This window comes from Primulina eburnea, chromosome 6 (genome assembly GCF_022965805.1).
Source record: "Primulina eburnea isolate SZY01 chromosome 6, ASM2296580v1, whole genome shotgun sequence".
Taxonomy (NCBI): Eukaryota; Viridiplantae; Streptophyta; class Magnoliopsida; order Lamiales; family Gesneriaceae; genus Primulina; species Primulina eburnea.
The window spans coordinates 25,922,673-25,938,918 of NC_133106.1; the positions used below are offsets into that span (position 1 = coordinate 25,922,673).

The window sequence follows — 16,246 nt, forward strand, 5'->3', positions numbered from 1 at the left end:
ATAGATATGTATGATATAACTCTTAATGTTCTTGAAAACATTATCACTTATTGTTCCTCTACTTCGATGCGTGGGGAAGCTAGTGGTTCCTTTATAGTGATGAAATATATGTCCATCGGGAATATACTGTCATACTTGATCCACTCAAGTGTCAGCGTCTCCCTCAATATCATCATCATCTGCAGCATTCAAACCTAGTGACTGACTCAGCACATTCTAACATGAGTAGCAAATAATACATATACAAGTACATGCATTAAAACCATATTTTTATTTAAAATAATTTTAATCATAAATAAATCATATATCGTAAAATCATAAAATCGTAAAGCTTTGCATAATTTATCATTTTAGGTGAAGTTTGATCATTGAAAGTGGCTAGCCTTTTATCCTCTGGTCGACTGATCAGTCTTAGCTCACCAAACAGGCACTAGGAAACGCTATAGAAATACGATCGTCGGGCTCTCTCTGGTGCCTTGTCCCGTAAACGAGCTTCCTCCGGAGCCTTTCCCTCACGACATTCCTATAAAATTGTAAGTTAATCGTTCCTTCTTAAAACGGATTCCCGACATGTCCTCTATACTTTTGTCACAGTCAATTCACATCCCTCAAAACATTATCCTTTTTAAATTATAAAATATCATGGCTTTCCAAAAATAACATTTTAACGGTAAAAATTACACAGTTTTATCTTAAATCATAAAACATCATATTTTCATCAAAATCACGTTATATGCAACTGAGTAAACATGTTTCCAAAATACAAATGTCTTACTCTGTTCAGATATTACTAAACTATTAGCTTATCAGATCACATAAGATATCTTCACTCGTAGGTGAGCGGTGAATCACCGATTACAATGCATTAGCTCCTTCATATTTCAAAACTAAACCCAACATCGCCACCTAATAACCCTCAGTGGAGTCGGTAAACGAGTCAAATTACATGCTAGTACGCCAAGCCTCCATGTTGTCTCAAGTCTAAAAACTAATGGTATGCAACCACAACCGCATACTATTTCATTCGATAAGTGATAACCACTTGGAAATTTTGAGGGAGAGTTGTCCAGTGCATCATCAACTGATCAATCATCTGTACGAACGGACATCTACATACCCTTGCCAATGAAACATAACGTTTATATCACAGATGTTAGACTCAAGCTCGAACAACTTTTATACTTATTTTAAGTGGTTGAATCGAATAAGAACCAGTTTAGAATATACAGTACATTTCCTAATCAGTTTCATGATCTTACATTGAAAGACAGACCTCGTGGTACGTATTGTAGATTCAAAGGCTTTAGCTATGCAGTTTGAATAAGTAGACAGATAAAGTAAATGTATATGTCATAATCGGATAAAAGCACAAAATATGATTAAAATAAAGAGTGTTTTTACATAAAAGTCAACAAAGCTAGCGCCACTCGCTTGACACTTATTTTAACAAATATAAATCAGGTCAACTCGTATCATAAATTTAAATCAGTGAGAATCGTGTCATATGAGATTTATTTTTTATTTATTTTGAAAAGAATATAAGTGAAAATATACATTCTAAAATATGGTCATTTTACCGAATTAGACGTCACCTTACAATTCGACCCTTTTGCGGTTCAGAACTCTCCCCGACCAAAGAGGAGATCCCTCCTCACAAACCGCGACGAGTCGGTTATTACTTGACCCCTACTCCACTGGTTTCGCGGCTCTATTTTTTTCCCTTGCAATAAAAACATCAAGTTTCACGTTAATTAATGAATATATTAACTAATTAATTCATGCATAAATGTATTTAAGGTAAGAAATAATAATATAAATATATACAGAAGAAGTAGAGTTGATTTCACAGGGAACACACATATACACAATGAGTGGCTTCGGTTTTTATCATAGGTTCTCCAAGGCTTATTACGGCAACCCTCATCTCTCCAAGCTGCTTCTTGTTTTTACTGTCAGGTATTTTTTTCCATGAAATTCATGTTTTTCATTCTGTTTCGTCGAATAATCGATTTATAAAATGTAAGAATATGTATGCAAATTATCCAAAAAATGTGTACAAGATCACGTTGATGTTGCTCCACCAAACGAATCAAAGCCGATAGCGATATACGGAACGAAAATGGCTGTGATTTTTTTTTTTTAAAAGAAAATTTATAGGTATTGAATTTTTAGTCTTTTTTCTTGCATAATTGGATAGTTACAAATGTGCATGCCGTCTTGTTTGAAATATTGTTAATACAGCAGTGGTGGAGGAGGGTTGCTGGCCTACTCAGATAGCAGCCCATTCAGGACTAATACTGCATTTTGTGATGATATTAAGAGGAAGAAAGTGGTTGTTCTTGGCACAGGTTGGGCTGGCACTAGCTTTCTCAAGAGCTTGAAAGATCCGAACTACGATGTTCAGATCGTATCCCCGCGCAACTACTTCGCATTCACTCCTCTGCTACCCAGTGTCACCAATGGCACTGTCGAAGCACGAAGCATTGTCGAACCGATCCGTAACATCGTCCGAAAGGTGAGTATCCAGCTGCCGATTGTGGCTTAGAAAAGTTTTTATGAATCAGGTTTCTGCCTTCGTTAAATGTTTGGACACATTAAATGTCAGAAAGAAATCCATCATGTAGGGTGTACACAAGTTTATAGTAATATACACCTGGCTAATTTTTTTTTTTAAAGTAAATGCTTCATAACTTAAATCATTGGCTAATACATTATATAATTTAAAGAAGTAGGGGCATCCGTCCACCCCACTTGACCAGAGATAGAACCAGGTGACCCTGTTAGGATAGAAGCTAGACAATCTCGAATAGCACGAATTCGGATTTTTTTTAGTTTAGTTGATTTGGTTTTGCGATTTTCGATTAAAAACTTGTTGGTTCACAAATGGCAGAAAAAGTTTGATGTTCAATTCAAGGAAGCTGAATGCTACAAAATTGATACACAAAACAAGAAAGTCTACTGCCGATCAGGCCAAGAAAATAACTTAGGGGGGAGCGAAGAATTTGCAGTGGAATATGATTATCTTGTGATAGCTATGGGTGCTCGAGCTAATACATTCAACACTCCCGGTGTTGTGGAACATGCACACTTTCTCAAGGTAACTTAAATTAAGCTTATCTTCATTTTTTAACATAAATTAGCAAGATTAAAGTATCTAAAGATTCGTTAATATATTCCACATTACAGTCAACAAAATATCAAATCTTGCTCAATAAACTGGTAATTTATTTTCTCTTCTTTTTGTAGGAAATAGAAGATGCCCAGAGAATTCGAAGATCGGTGATCGATTGTTTCGAGAGGGCAAGCCTTCCGACCATAAGTGAAGAAGAAAGGAAAAGGATACTACATTTTGTTGTCGTGGGAGGGGGCCCGACAGGGGTCGAGTTTGCAGCGGAGCTTCACGATTTCGTGATCGAGGATTTGGCCAAACTATATCCAACACTCAAGGATCATGTCAAAATAACACTTCTTGAAGCTGGAGATCACATTTTGAACATGTTAGCATGATTACAAATTATGTCACTCTACGTATCACAAGCTAACGACTCATCAGGTGTTGGAGTAATTTTTCTTTCTTTCAGTAACTTCCTTGAATCTTTGTAGGTTTGACAAAAGAATAACAGCATTTGCCGAAGATAAGTTCCAGAGGGATGGTATCGATGTGAAAACCGGTTCAATGGTTACGACAGTAACCGAAACGGAAATATGTACCAAGGAGAGAGCAACTGGACAATCTGTGTCGATCCCTTATGGGATGGTTGTATGGTCAACTGGGATAGGAACGAGGCCGGTTATCATGGATTTTATGAAGCAAATCGGACAGGTTTGGTTCTTCTTTTAATCTTTGCTAGTTGTATTATACCTACCATGCAATTGTTTAAGACTTTTACCAAACCTCACCGTGTATATATGTCTTGGGAGGGGCAGACAAACAGACGAGTCTTAGCTACCGATGAATGGCTGCGAGTCGAAGCGTGTGATAGCATCTACGCTCTAGGTGATTGTGCAACAATAAATCAACGTAGTGTCATGGTACGAGTTGTTTTTCTTGATTCAAGATTCATGTATTTTGTTTGAAATTAATAGATTTGTATGTTTGTTTGAGTTGTTATCAGGAAGATATTTCAGCCATTTTCAGCAAGGCAGACACAACTAACACAGGTAGTCTCAAAGTCGAAGATTTTAAGGAAGTGATAAATGACATCTGTGAAAGGTATCCCCAAGTGGGAATTTACCTCAAGAAAAAACAGCTGAAGAACTTTGTTCATCTACTTAAGAACTCACATGGGGAAGCTGAATTGGATATCGAAAAGTTCAAGTCAGCACTTTCCGAAGTAGACTCGCAGATGAAAAATCTTCCTGCAACGGCACAGGTAAAAGGAACATATAAAAAATCAGACTTGTGCCTTCGACTTCATCACATTAGATGCATTAGAAGATGAAATTTCCGAAAAAGAAAACTTTACCTTGTTTGTAGGTGGCCGCTCAACAAGGGGCATATCTTGCTGACTGTTTCAATAGGATGACATTGTGTGAGAAATATCCTGAAGGCCCATTGAGGTTCAGAGGAACCGGGAGACATCGCTTCCACCCATTCAGGTACAAAATAAGTGGGCACACTATTGCCTGAGGAATAAGCAAAATATATCAGAGTTATTTTTCCTAAAAATAATTTTACCATCTCAAATAAACGAGACAAACTAGTTTCCTTCATAAATTTGATGCCCATTAACCATGGGTTGGCTCAACGAAAGGTACAAACATTTCGGGCAATTTGCTCCATTGGGAGGAGAACAGACAGCAGCTCAGCTTCCAGGAGACTGGGTTTCAATAGGTCAGAGTACCCAATGGCTCTGGTACTCTGTCTATGCCAGGTAAATCTTTTCCAGTCTCACACAGATTCAGTACCTGTCACATTTCGCTTATTTCTGGTCCTTTTTCCTTCATAATAATGCAGTAAGCTCGTGAGCTGGCGCACAAGAATTCTGGTGATCTCTGACTGGGGAAGGCGCTTTATATTTGGAAGAGACTCAAGTAGAATATGATGCAATTCAGAAGGAAACAATTACTACTGTCTCCTGCCTTCAACATTCAGCTATTGTCAAATTTACGTGCAAAATTTTGTCACCTCTGCTTTTCAGAATTTTAAAGTTCATATTTTTTCACTATTGACCCAAAGATAAGTTTCGTCACAGAAGATTGATAATCAACTCTGCAATTTGTCAATCTCAACAGGGTTACCCGAGAAACCATTGACTAATTAATATTTTACATCAAATTTTATCATCTTCAATGTTTCAAAAAGTCACTTCCTTGTACACATTCAAAGCAAGGCAATTTTTCTGCAGTCTGCACTATATCACATCAAGAATCAGGGGAATATGTCTCTGAGACCATTGAGACTGCTGAAAAAATAACCGAAAATTCAAATACATAAACTATCTACTTTTATGGCTGAAATCTCGCGGAATATCTCGAGAGAATTCGTTCATCTCCTTCGAGAATTTTAAAGCCAACCACATCATTCCCATCTTCTTTAAACTGAAAATCAAAGCTCGGTAGACTGTGAATTGATTGATAAATCCCCCTACATTTCATATCATCAAAAACTTTCAGGGCTTCTTGGATGTTACCTGATCTACCTAGGATCTCAATCAAAGCTTTGAAAGAGTACTCATCAGGTGGAAGTCCTCTTTCACTCATCTCCTTAAAATATGCTAAGCACAAATCCAGTCTACCCATTTTTCTTAAACTGTTTAGCATGGTATTGTATGTGACAACATCTGGAAAAACTTGTACTGTTTTCATAAAATTAAATTCTTGTAGCATTTCATCTACTCGACCAAGCCTACCCAAAAATGTCAAAATGGTATTATATGTGACCAGGTCTGGTTTACAATTCAAACCCTTCATATGATTAAATACCAACAGTGCCTTTTGAACATGTCCACATTTACCCAAGGCGAAAATAACTCTGTTCAAAACTATATCTTTTCTCGCTAATTCCATTTCCGAGATTTCTTCAACAAATTTCAGCAACACAGTAGAATCGCTATGCTTTGCAAGAGCTCCAGCAAAGATGAGATATGAAGTTAATCCTATTTTTTCACATGAAACCACAAGATCCTTGAAAATTTCAGGCAAGAGGTGAATATTATCCTTTACGCCAGAAGATTGAAGAAGGTAATCATAAGCATGAGGACTGAAAAATATGTTTTTACTGTGTAAACTCTGAATTAGCCTAAAAGCATCTGAAAGATTTCCGGCCACGCACAACACTTTTATATAGCTGAAGCAGGTTTCTTCTTTCGAAACACTTGGATCCTCTAAAGCAGCAAGAATTTGACTCAAGATTTCATCAGTGTTTACTTCAAAAGGAGATACTTTAGTTGCTAATGACCGATTGCCAACCAAACTTCTCAGAAAATCATTGAACGGCCCAATCCAACTTACTCTAATCAAGCTTTTCTTCATGTAACTCTGTATTGGAAACACAGCCATTCCTTATGAGATTCGATTGATAAAGACTTTGACAAAAAAGAAAGACTCTTCGATTAATATATTATTTCTTGAGCGTTCAAAAGATAACATATCCAATCTCAATATTCTTGTATATATCGGAAGTCAAAACAGTTAACTTCAACTCATCCTAGATTTTTTAACAACTACGTGAATTCACACAATAACAATTGTATCACCATTACACTTTACATTAAAAGTAAAACTGCCCATAATTAAAGAAAGAAAGTATCCAAAAAATACAGCAAAATGCAATTCACAACGTAAGTGTAAGACGAAGTGAGCTCACAATATAATGGAGATTGCTGGTTCCTCGCAAAGAACTGAAGCCCCGATTTCCCTTCACAAGTGGCTGCCAAGTGAAGCCATACACGTCGGAGTACATGAAATTTTCGTAAAATTCATTGCGTAAATTGGAAGCATTAAACCTTCTGCTGCATTTTGAAGCAATGGCAATAGCAGCTAACATTCCTGTAATAGATTCTTCAATTAGCCATTAAATCCACCTAGATTCTGCTCAGTACACGGTTTTCTCACATGCTTTCCATCGATCCAAATAATCATACATTTGAATATGGTTTTAATGGAAAAATCGATTATCTGTAGAGAAGGCAACGATCGGTGAAGGGGTACAAGCTAGGGTTTTGCTTTCTCAAGGTGAAAAGGCATTTGCATTAATGTTAGCAGAAATACATTTTGCCTATAAAATTTAAAAAAAAATATATGGGCTTAGCCTTTTGAGCCGGCGAAACCAGGATTTGAGAAGATACAATGAGATTTGAATTTCAAAATCTTATTTTTACTGATTAACAAGTCGATTAAAAAACGCTCGGACTTATCTGTATATGAGTCAAGATCAAGAGACTTATTTAAAACATCTCCATCTCCTTACTTTTCTATTCGAATGAGTTCGGTTCAAGTAACAACACTCCTATCCATTTGAAAAATATATTATATTAAATTATATTATTTACTAAATAATATGTTTATATTATCACACGAGTATCTGAATATTTTCATATTTCAATCTTAAAAAAAAGACCATGTAATTATTTACTAAATAATATGTTTATATTATCACACGAGTATCTGAATATTGTCAAATTTCGATCTTAAAAAAACTATGTATTTAACTTTTTATGTAGTCTTTTTTCTGCAGAAATGTTGAAATACTATATACTAGTCATGCTTAACGGCTCCCAACGGCTCCAGATGCAGTTCGAAATCAGTTCCAAAGTAAAAACATTGGAATCAATCTGAACCACAGACCAATTTTATAATTTACAGACCAGTTCCGGTTTGGGTCAAACTGGTTCTAGGTTTCGAATTTTATTATTTTTAATATAAAATTATATTTTATTAATGAACAATTTTTTATTTAGTATTTTGAGTAGAAACAATATTGATTAATTATAAAAAAAATAACTTAAACATTGATTTTTACGACTGAACATCTAAAATTCATAATGATTTATTAAATTATATTTGAATAGTCCAGATCTTCTTCGGAGTTTGAGCTTTGAAATTCATCGATAGGTCCAGCAGTCCTATTTCTGCAAACCAATCTTGTAGGCATGCTAGGATGCCAAGTGTTTTTTAATTTAAATTAGTTTTTTGTTCACCAATTATTTTTTCACATATTGAAAATGCTGATTCGAAAGCAACAATTGAACTTTGAATTACTAGGACATCTCTTGCAATTGTCGCTAATACTGGATAAAGTTGATAATTTACTTTAACCAAACAAGAATAACGAACTCTGTATTCTTAATATATTATTGGCTTAGATAAATTTGGATCTCATTGTAATTTATTGTCGTCATTGATTTTCCTTTGAATTTTTGTTGCTTCAAACTTTGAAAGAAGTTGAGTGTTCCACTTTTGTTTCTCTCTATCAGCCTCTCCTCCGGCTGAGTTCTTTTGATCGTCAACATTTTTCCGAAGGAATTTAGCGTAATATTCAAAAAACATTTCTAACCCACCTTGACTTTGATTAGAAGCTATGCACAATTGAGATATTCTCTCAATATTTTAAAATTTTGTTTTTAATATTTGAAACAAATTTATGCATAAGTTCATCACGATGCTTAATAAATTCATAAAACATATTGAAAAGCAAAGATAGAAACATGGTTGGAGTATGACAGTTAATGCCAGAAAATTTTTCAGTTGCTTCTTTAAAAATTTCTGATAAAGAAACACAATTACTCAAAATATTTCAATCTTCTGCAGTCAACGTTAAAGACTCTATCGCAGTATTATTTTAATATAGGTAACTAAATCTTCTTTCACGTAATAATTTCTCACATACTTTGAATTTTTTGATTATAGTATACATATGTTGATCACATGCACATTTAACACATAAGTTGATAATATAATATTTACATTTATGTTATGATCAAACACTTAATACTAGGCCAAAAGCTATAACTGTTAGCCAAAGCGCAACTTTATTTCCTTATAATTGTGGCAGCATAGAGTGCACCTATTTGGGTGCTAATGGGTCGGGCTGTTAGGCTCATTAGTCCGAGGAGGTGCGTGCCTATCTGCTGGTACTGTCTCATATCTCTTAGAGATCAGTCTTATCCATACCGTCGGCCTTGTCCTCAGCAGAGACAGTATTACCCGTTAAAATCTGGTATCACTATTTTACGACTCACTTAGCCAACCAGATCAAGCAGCACAACGTCAGCAGCTTGACACATGAGAACTTCTCAGGAGGTCTACCATCCAAGTACTATTTTCACTCATGCATGCTTAACGCAATAGTCCCCCTCCTCCAAGAAGTATAGAATTATTCTTCTTGGAAGAATTGAACTCATGACCTCGCTATGATATCAATTATTATGATCAAGCGCTTACCACTAGGCCAAAAGCTATAGTTGTTAACCAAGACGCAACTTTATTTCCTAATACATTTGGCAGCACAGAGTGTACCTAGTTGGGTGCTAATGGGTTTGGTTGTTAGGACCATGAGTTCGGGGAGGTTCGTATCTATCTGCTGATGTTGTCTCATATTCCTTCGAGATCAGTCTTATCCTTTCTTTACTTTTGGTCATGTCCTCAGCAGAGACAGTATTACTCGTTAAGATCTGGTGTCATTCTTTTACGGTCCATTTAGCCAATCAGATCAAGCGGCGCAACTTCAGCAATTTGACGCATGAGAACTTACCAGGAGGTCACCCATCCAAGTACTGCTCTTACTCATACACGCTTAACCCAACAATCTAACATGAAGCAGATTACCATCTGAAGCAAATTACAATCTAAAATCGGTTTTAATGAATTTTTAATGTATTTAATCGCAAGAGTATTGACACTCATATTATCTAATGTGATCGGTATTATTTTATTTTGTATGTTATAAATCTTAACAACATTTCAAACATATTTAGCTACAGTGTATACGTTGTGTGACGATTCTATATGATATACCACTGTTTTTTTTTTTTTTTTTTGCATAGTTCAAGTTTCATCAATCTAATGTGACATGTAACAACAAGATAAAGATTCATATTTTAAATTAGTTCAAATATCAATTGCCAAACTAACTTTATAAGAAATATTTGAAATTTGAAAGATGTGATTTTAATGTTTCTTGATGTTCTTTATACATACCAAACTGATATTTCTTAAGTGTATGTCTAGAAATATTGTGAAAACTAGGTTGAATAATAATAGTAAATTAAACAAAACATTTTTGTTCAATTATTATAAAAAGTTGACAACATTTGATAACAAATTTAATGATGATTTTTTGAGAAATTTCATCTGTAATTGTAAACGTTTTACCATTGGAAGAATTAATTTGTTGTTAACTTGCTTTCCTACCAAATATCATCTTTATGTACCTTGACTAAATGTTTTTTCAAAATGTCCGTACCAATTGAACCACCACCCGTTTTGTAAGAATATTTGGTTTTGTAAATTTTACATACGACGAAAGAGTTGTTTGTACCTTCTTTTTCAATATAAAAGTGATCCCAAACTTTGCTTCTTTTTTATCGGACTATCCCCGTGCTCGTTTCCATCGTGTTACTTGCTCGAGTGAACGATGGTGTCCCTACATCTTTGTTAGGAAGTTCCATGACTTCTTCCTCCAAGGGGTGAGATTATACTTCATCAAAGTCAGGGATGTAGCCAAATTATTCACCAAATTCAAAATGTATAACCTTCACGACCACCAATGTTTGAAGATGACGTAATCAAAATTCAAATTATTTATATGAGTAAATTGTAAAATAGTAAGTAAATAATAATAAAAAGAATATTAAATATAGATAAAATTATAACAAAATTTATTGAGTATATGTCGAAAAATTATAGCATAGAGAAAATTGATTATAGAAAAATGTAGAGTTGGGAGAAATTTTTTTTATGTAAAATGTTTAGAAGTGAACTGTATTTATAGTTGATTTTTGGGATAAAAAATATAATTACAATTTGACCCCCAATTTGCAATTAATTTGATGTATTTAGTAGCCTTTGCTAATGGCTACTGAATACAATGATAATTGATACAGCCATTGGTTCAACGACAACGACTATTTTTTTTAATAATTTTAAAGCCTGGAGCCGTTGACCAAAGCGTCTTTTTTTTTTAAAAATTAAAATAATCATTGGGCCAACGGTGAATTTTTTAAATTTTCTGGTTCCGGATCGGATTTAATAACGATTCGGATCAGATTCCAGAACTCAATTGCACAATTGGCCCAATGTCCATTTTTATAAATAAATAAAAATTCGAATACTGAACCGATTCAATCTATTGGGAAATGGATCGAAGATGGTTTCGGGTCCGGTTCATCTTTACCGAACCATGTTCTAAGCTTAACGGTCTGGTTCGGTTTACCATGCCTTCATACTTCATATGTGAATACCTATGTCAGTATCACATCGCCGCATATCAATATCATATTAAAAAATAACTAAAAAAAGATAATAGACAAAGATGAAATTTAATAATGTAAATTTTTCAAAGTATCATCGATTCAAATACGCAATATTAAAATTACAATTTTCACTAATATAAAATATGGATACATTTTAAAATTGAAAATTAAATAAATTTAAAGACAATTTAATATGAACAAAATAATTCGAGAATTATATATATTTTTTGTACAAATATACAGTGTTAGAATGTAATTTTATTTTATTAAAAAAATAATGTAATTTTATTTTTTCTCTGAAAACCATTTTAATTTTTTTTTAATTTTCTAAGCAAATAAAACTCTCAAATGAGCCACTGTCAGCTAGGGGTGTTCAAACTCCGGATAAAACCGAAAAAACCGAAAATCCAAACCGAAAAAACCGAACACTAAACCGAACCGAAAACCGAATTTTATAATTCGGATATAAATGTTAAAACCGAAATTAATTTGGTTCGGTTTCGGATTATAAATGTCAAAACCGAACCGACCGAAAAAACCGAAATTTAATTAAATTAATAATGTTATTTTTATTTTATATTATTTATTGAGATGATATTAGTGAATGAAGAATTATTTTGAATAATACTTAGTTGATTATTGTTTATGTAATTCATTTGTACTTTATATTTAAATATTTTACTAAGAAATCATTTAAAAAGATAACATATTATATTTTATAATATATTTATATTGTTAATTTAAATAATTGTATCAAAACCGAATAACCGACCGAAATAACCGAACCATTTCGGTAAAAAAAACCGAACCGAACCGAAGAAAAATGGTTCGGATATCGGATTATATATTTGTAAAACCGAAAACCGAAAAAACCGAAATAAAAAAACCGAAAACCGAACCGAACCGACCGATGAACACCCCTACTGTCAGCACTCAGGTCTCAGCCAAGTGTATATATTTATTTTCACAGTTAAATTAAACTAAATTAAATTATACTAAATTAAACCGAAACATGTACACCACCGATTTTACTTTTTTTTCCCCTAACAACAGGGAGGTTGGATATTGAATTTTTTTCCCCTCAAATCAATACAAGTTTTCCGAGGGGTATTTTGTTTTTTTTTTTAACTTCGGTCAACTATTTAATTAAGAAAATGACATCTTCATGTATATAATTTTCTTAATTAAATAGTTGGCCGAGGTAATTTTATAAATTTTTCTCTTTTTCGATAACCTAGTTAGGACTTAATACGATAATATATTAACGTTTCCTCTGCAATTATATTTCCGAATTTATAAGCATAAGTGTAATTTGTTGGGAATGACTTACACTCATTTTCCGATGAACGAAATTAATGAATTTAATTTTATTTATTTATATTTTTTTGTTGTAGTTAATTAACTAATTGAGAATTATTAATAAACTTACTCAAAAAGGGGATTCTACAAAGGGGGACAATTGTCAAATTATAATACAAAAATTAAAGGTGGAGTGCATTTAAGTTAAATTGGAGTATAATTATCATTCTTCATATAAATATATTATTATCAATATATATGTATCATAACAGTCCGGTTTAGACCTTTCTTAAATGACGCAAGTTTAATACGGGGTCAAGTTTTAATCCGATTCATTATCATCGTAACAAAAACTCATGTCTCCATCATTATTATTAGGAGATTACAAAATAGATTCATTTGACTTGTTTCTTCTATTATTATTGATTTTTTTATTGGTGAAAGTTTGTTGAGTACAATAATTGTGTCTTATTGATAGAACGATCGAACCGTGGTACTTGAGCCGCTATACAGTTTAAAAGATTTGAGTTGCACTATTATTATCAGCTATAGCTTTTGGTGAAACGACAAACGCTCGGTCATACAATTGTGATCAGACCAATTGAGCAAGGGGTGGGCGTCGGGTCAGGTCGGGTTTCACGAGTTCTGGTAGTTCGGGTTGGATACCCAAAATTTTCGGGTAACACATTTACTACCCGGACTTTAATCGGTGCTACCCGATGGTTCGGGTACCCGAAATTTTAGGGTATTGTCGAGTACCCAAAATTTATGTAAAAAAGTATGTCTTGTTTATCTCTCTCTCTCTCTATATATATATATATATCTATATATATATATATATATATATATATATATATATATAAACACATATTCCGCATAAAATAACATGAAAACAACAAAAATTTGTAAGAAAACCATCAATCTAAATAAAACATATGACAATCAAAACAACATTAATTCAGTACAACAAAAAATCCATTACTTTAAACAATACTAAGCTGATAAAAAACCAAAAATTTAAATAAAATGATAGACCTAAATTAATTGTGGCGACGAAAATAAAAACCAGCAGCATTAATTAAGAACAGTAGACAATATAAAAATCAGTAGAACGGATAGAATATCAGAAACAAAAAAAGATGTTTTCTAACGGAACTAATCTTAAATGTTACCGTTAAGGGTCACCTAGTACTAGTATTAATTGTAGCATTAATTACTGTACGAAGTCATTTAATTCACTTTACCGATTTTAGTATAAAACATGACTGATTGTTTTATAGGTTTCTGCAGGAACATATATCGGTAATAAAGCTGATTCTATCAGAAGTCAGAAGAAATTTTCTGATTATAGACGTTGAACTCAGTCACTTATATATATGGAACAAACCCATATAGAAGAATGCGCTGAATCTTTCTTAAGAATCAATTGTATTTCACAAAACAAGAAAACCACGAATCTTTGATATCTTCGAGTTCAACATAAAGAAAAGTAGCACATGCTTCATAGCAGATATCTGATCTATTGAGATCATTTTGTGCTACTGTTTCTTACACTCTTCATAATTATTCACAGTACTAATATTTTATCAAGAAGAGTATGTAATCTGAAAAGAGTCTTTTCAGAACTTTGTTGTATCGTATTTTCACTGTGTTGAGTAACTAAGAGTTTCAGTAGGCAAATGGTAAGCCCTGCTGAAATGGGTGTGTACAAGAGTTGTACTGTAAAATCCAAAGTCTTTTAGTGATACCTTCTAGAAACAGAAGAAGGGGAGACGTAGAAGACTTTATCTTCGAACTTCCATAAACAATTGCTGTCTAGTGATATTACTATTTTCATTCACTCCATCGGATTGTTTCCGCACTTAATATTGTAATCTGTTGGAAGTATTCATGACAAGATCAGCTACTATCTCTAACAGGATTCTAGCACCTTCTTTATCCGAGAAAGAAAAGAAGAAATGGGAGAAGAGTTCATTTTCACCCCCCTCTAAACTCTTCCTCGATCCCCAACAATTGGTATCAGAGCAGGTTATTCTTGTCCCTGAAAATACAGACAGATGACACACTTCAGCAAGGTTCCCATGTTCTCGAAAGAATATTTTGATGATTGGAAGATCCGTATGCAAGCTCAACTTGTAGCGCAGGATGATGACATGTGATATGTCATCACAGACGGAGCATTAAAGATCTTAAAGCCAAATACAACTATTGCTGTTACTAAGGGTGCACCTCAAATGGTTGAAAAACCACGAAACGAATGGACTGGCGAAGTTAAGAAGAAAGCCAATCTTGATAATGTCGCGAAGGACATTCTTTACAAAACTTTTGATAAGAACACATTCAACAAAATCAAGATGTGTTCTACTGCTAAAGAAATCTGAGAAAAACTCATTCAGATATGTGAAGGAAATGAGCAAACAAAAGAAAATAAACTGTCTGTAGCAATGCAGAAGTTTGAGAATTTAAAGATGAAGGTTGGTGAAACTCTAAATGAGTTTGATGAATGTTTTAGTAGCCTAGTTAATGAGCTAGCAGCTCTGGGCAAAGAGCACGACAATCGAGAAATAGCGCTCAAAGTAATGAGATCATTACCCAAAGAATGGGACGTGAAAACATTGGCTATGAAAGTCTCTAAAGATCTAAACAAGTTGGAATTACATGACTTGTTTGCTGACTTAAAAGCCTATGAGTTCGAACTAGAAGTAAGAGGTGGAGAAGAGCCCTCAACAAATCTACCAACCAAGGCCCTTGCTGCTACTACTGCTATTACTTCTACTGCCGCTGCTGCAGTCATTTCACAAGCAGTACCTGTTACCCTTACTGAAAGTAATTCTGAAAAGACTGCTGAAAAAATCAACAATGAAGCTATGTCCTTTTTTGTGAAAAAGTTCTCTAGATTCATGAGAAAGAATCACCGAGCCTACCAAAACCGTAATCGAAACTTCAAGAAAGATTCAGCATCTGGTGATATGGCGTGCTTCAACTGTGGAAAGATTGGTCACTTTATTGCTGACTGTCCAAAGCCCAAGAAAGATGACCAGAAGAAGTAAGAGTGCAAAAGGAATGACAAAAAGTTCAGAAAAGACCGCAAAGAGATGATTGCTGAAGAAAGCAAATCTAAATGGGCGGATTTCAGCTCTGAGTCATCTGACTCAGAAAGTCATTCTAGTGAAAGTGATGCAGAAGAGATTAAATTTCTTATGGCAGATGTTGAATCAAACTCAACATCTGAAGAGGTATTCGACTTTGACTCTAACGAATTTACACGAACTGATTTAATTAAAGCATTACATGACATGGTAGGGGAATACTCAAGACTTTCTCAATCATTCGAGGAAGTTAAGATTGAAAATCTAAACTTAAGAAATCAAGTCAGTAAATTCACTTGCTTGCAAGAGAATAGCTGTGATGATTTGAAAGTGGAGATGAGTAAGTTGAAAACCGAGAATGAGAGAGTAAAATCATATTACCAGACAATGAAATCTGAAAATCAGAAGCTGTCTGTTCTATTAAATGCTTGGAATAAGTCTTCC

The 16,246-nt window shown here is 33.9% G+C and overlaps 2 protein-coding genes across 2 annotated transcripts; one reads left to right on the plus strand and one right to left on the minus strand.

Annotated features, from left to right (window-relative positions):
• Positions 1–1,787: 1,787 nt before the first annotated feature.
• On the plus strand, positions 1,788–5,084 carry LOC140833972 (external alternative NAD(P)H-ubiquinone oxidoreductase B4, mitochondrial-like). Its single transcript, XM_073198524.1, has 10 exons — positions 1,788–1,956; positions 2,245–2,515; positions 2,891–3,097; positions 3,247–3,497; positions 3,604–3,823; positions 3,928–4,032; positions 4,116–4,373; positions 4,478–4,599; positions 4,755–4,874; positions 4,958–5,084. The coding sequence occupies exons 1-10, from the start codon at positions 1,868–1,870 to the stop codon at positions 5,043–5,045; spliced, it is 1,731 nt and encodes a 576-aa protein (XP_073054625.1). The 5' UTR covers positions 1,788–1,867; the 3' UTR covers positions 5,046–5,084.
• Positions 4,154–7,233, minus strand: LOC140833973 (uncharacterized). Its single transcript, XM_073198525.1, has 4 exons — positions 6,809–7,233; positions 4,763–6,480; positions 4,467–4,626; positions 4,154–4,359 (listed from the first exon to the last, which is right to left on the minus strand). The coding sequence occupies exons 1-2, from the start codon at positions 6,986–6,988 to the stop codon at positions 5,449–5,451; spliced, it is 1,212 nt and encodes a 403-aa protein (XP_073054626.1). The 5' UTR covers positions 6,989–7,233; the 3' UTR covers positions 4,154–4,359; positions 4,467–4,626; positions 4,763–5,448.
• Positions 7,234–16,246: the final 9,013 nt, after the last annotated feature.

Coding starts and splice junctions, on each gene's coding strand:
- LOC140833973 (XM_073198525.1), bottom strand. CDS start 6,988: ATGTTAGCTGCTATTGCCATTGCTTCAAAATGCAGCAGAAGGTTTAAT. Junction 6,481..6,808: donor CCAGCAATCTCCATTATATT/GTGAGCTCACTT, acceptor TTTCCAATACAG/AGTTACATGAAGAAAAGCTT.
- LOC140833972 (XM_073198524.1), top strand. CDS start 1,868: ATGAGTGGCTTCGGTTTTTATCATAGGTTCTCCAAGGCTTATTACGGC. Junction 2,516..2,890: donor TCCGTAACATCGTCCGAAAG/GTGAGTATCCAG, acceptor CACAAATGGCAG/AAAAAGTTTGATGTTCAATT. Junction 4,033..4,115: donor TAAATCAACGTAGTGTCATG/GTACGAGTTGTT, acceptor AGTTGTTATCAG/GAAGATATTTCAGCCATTTT.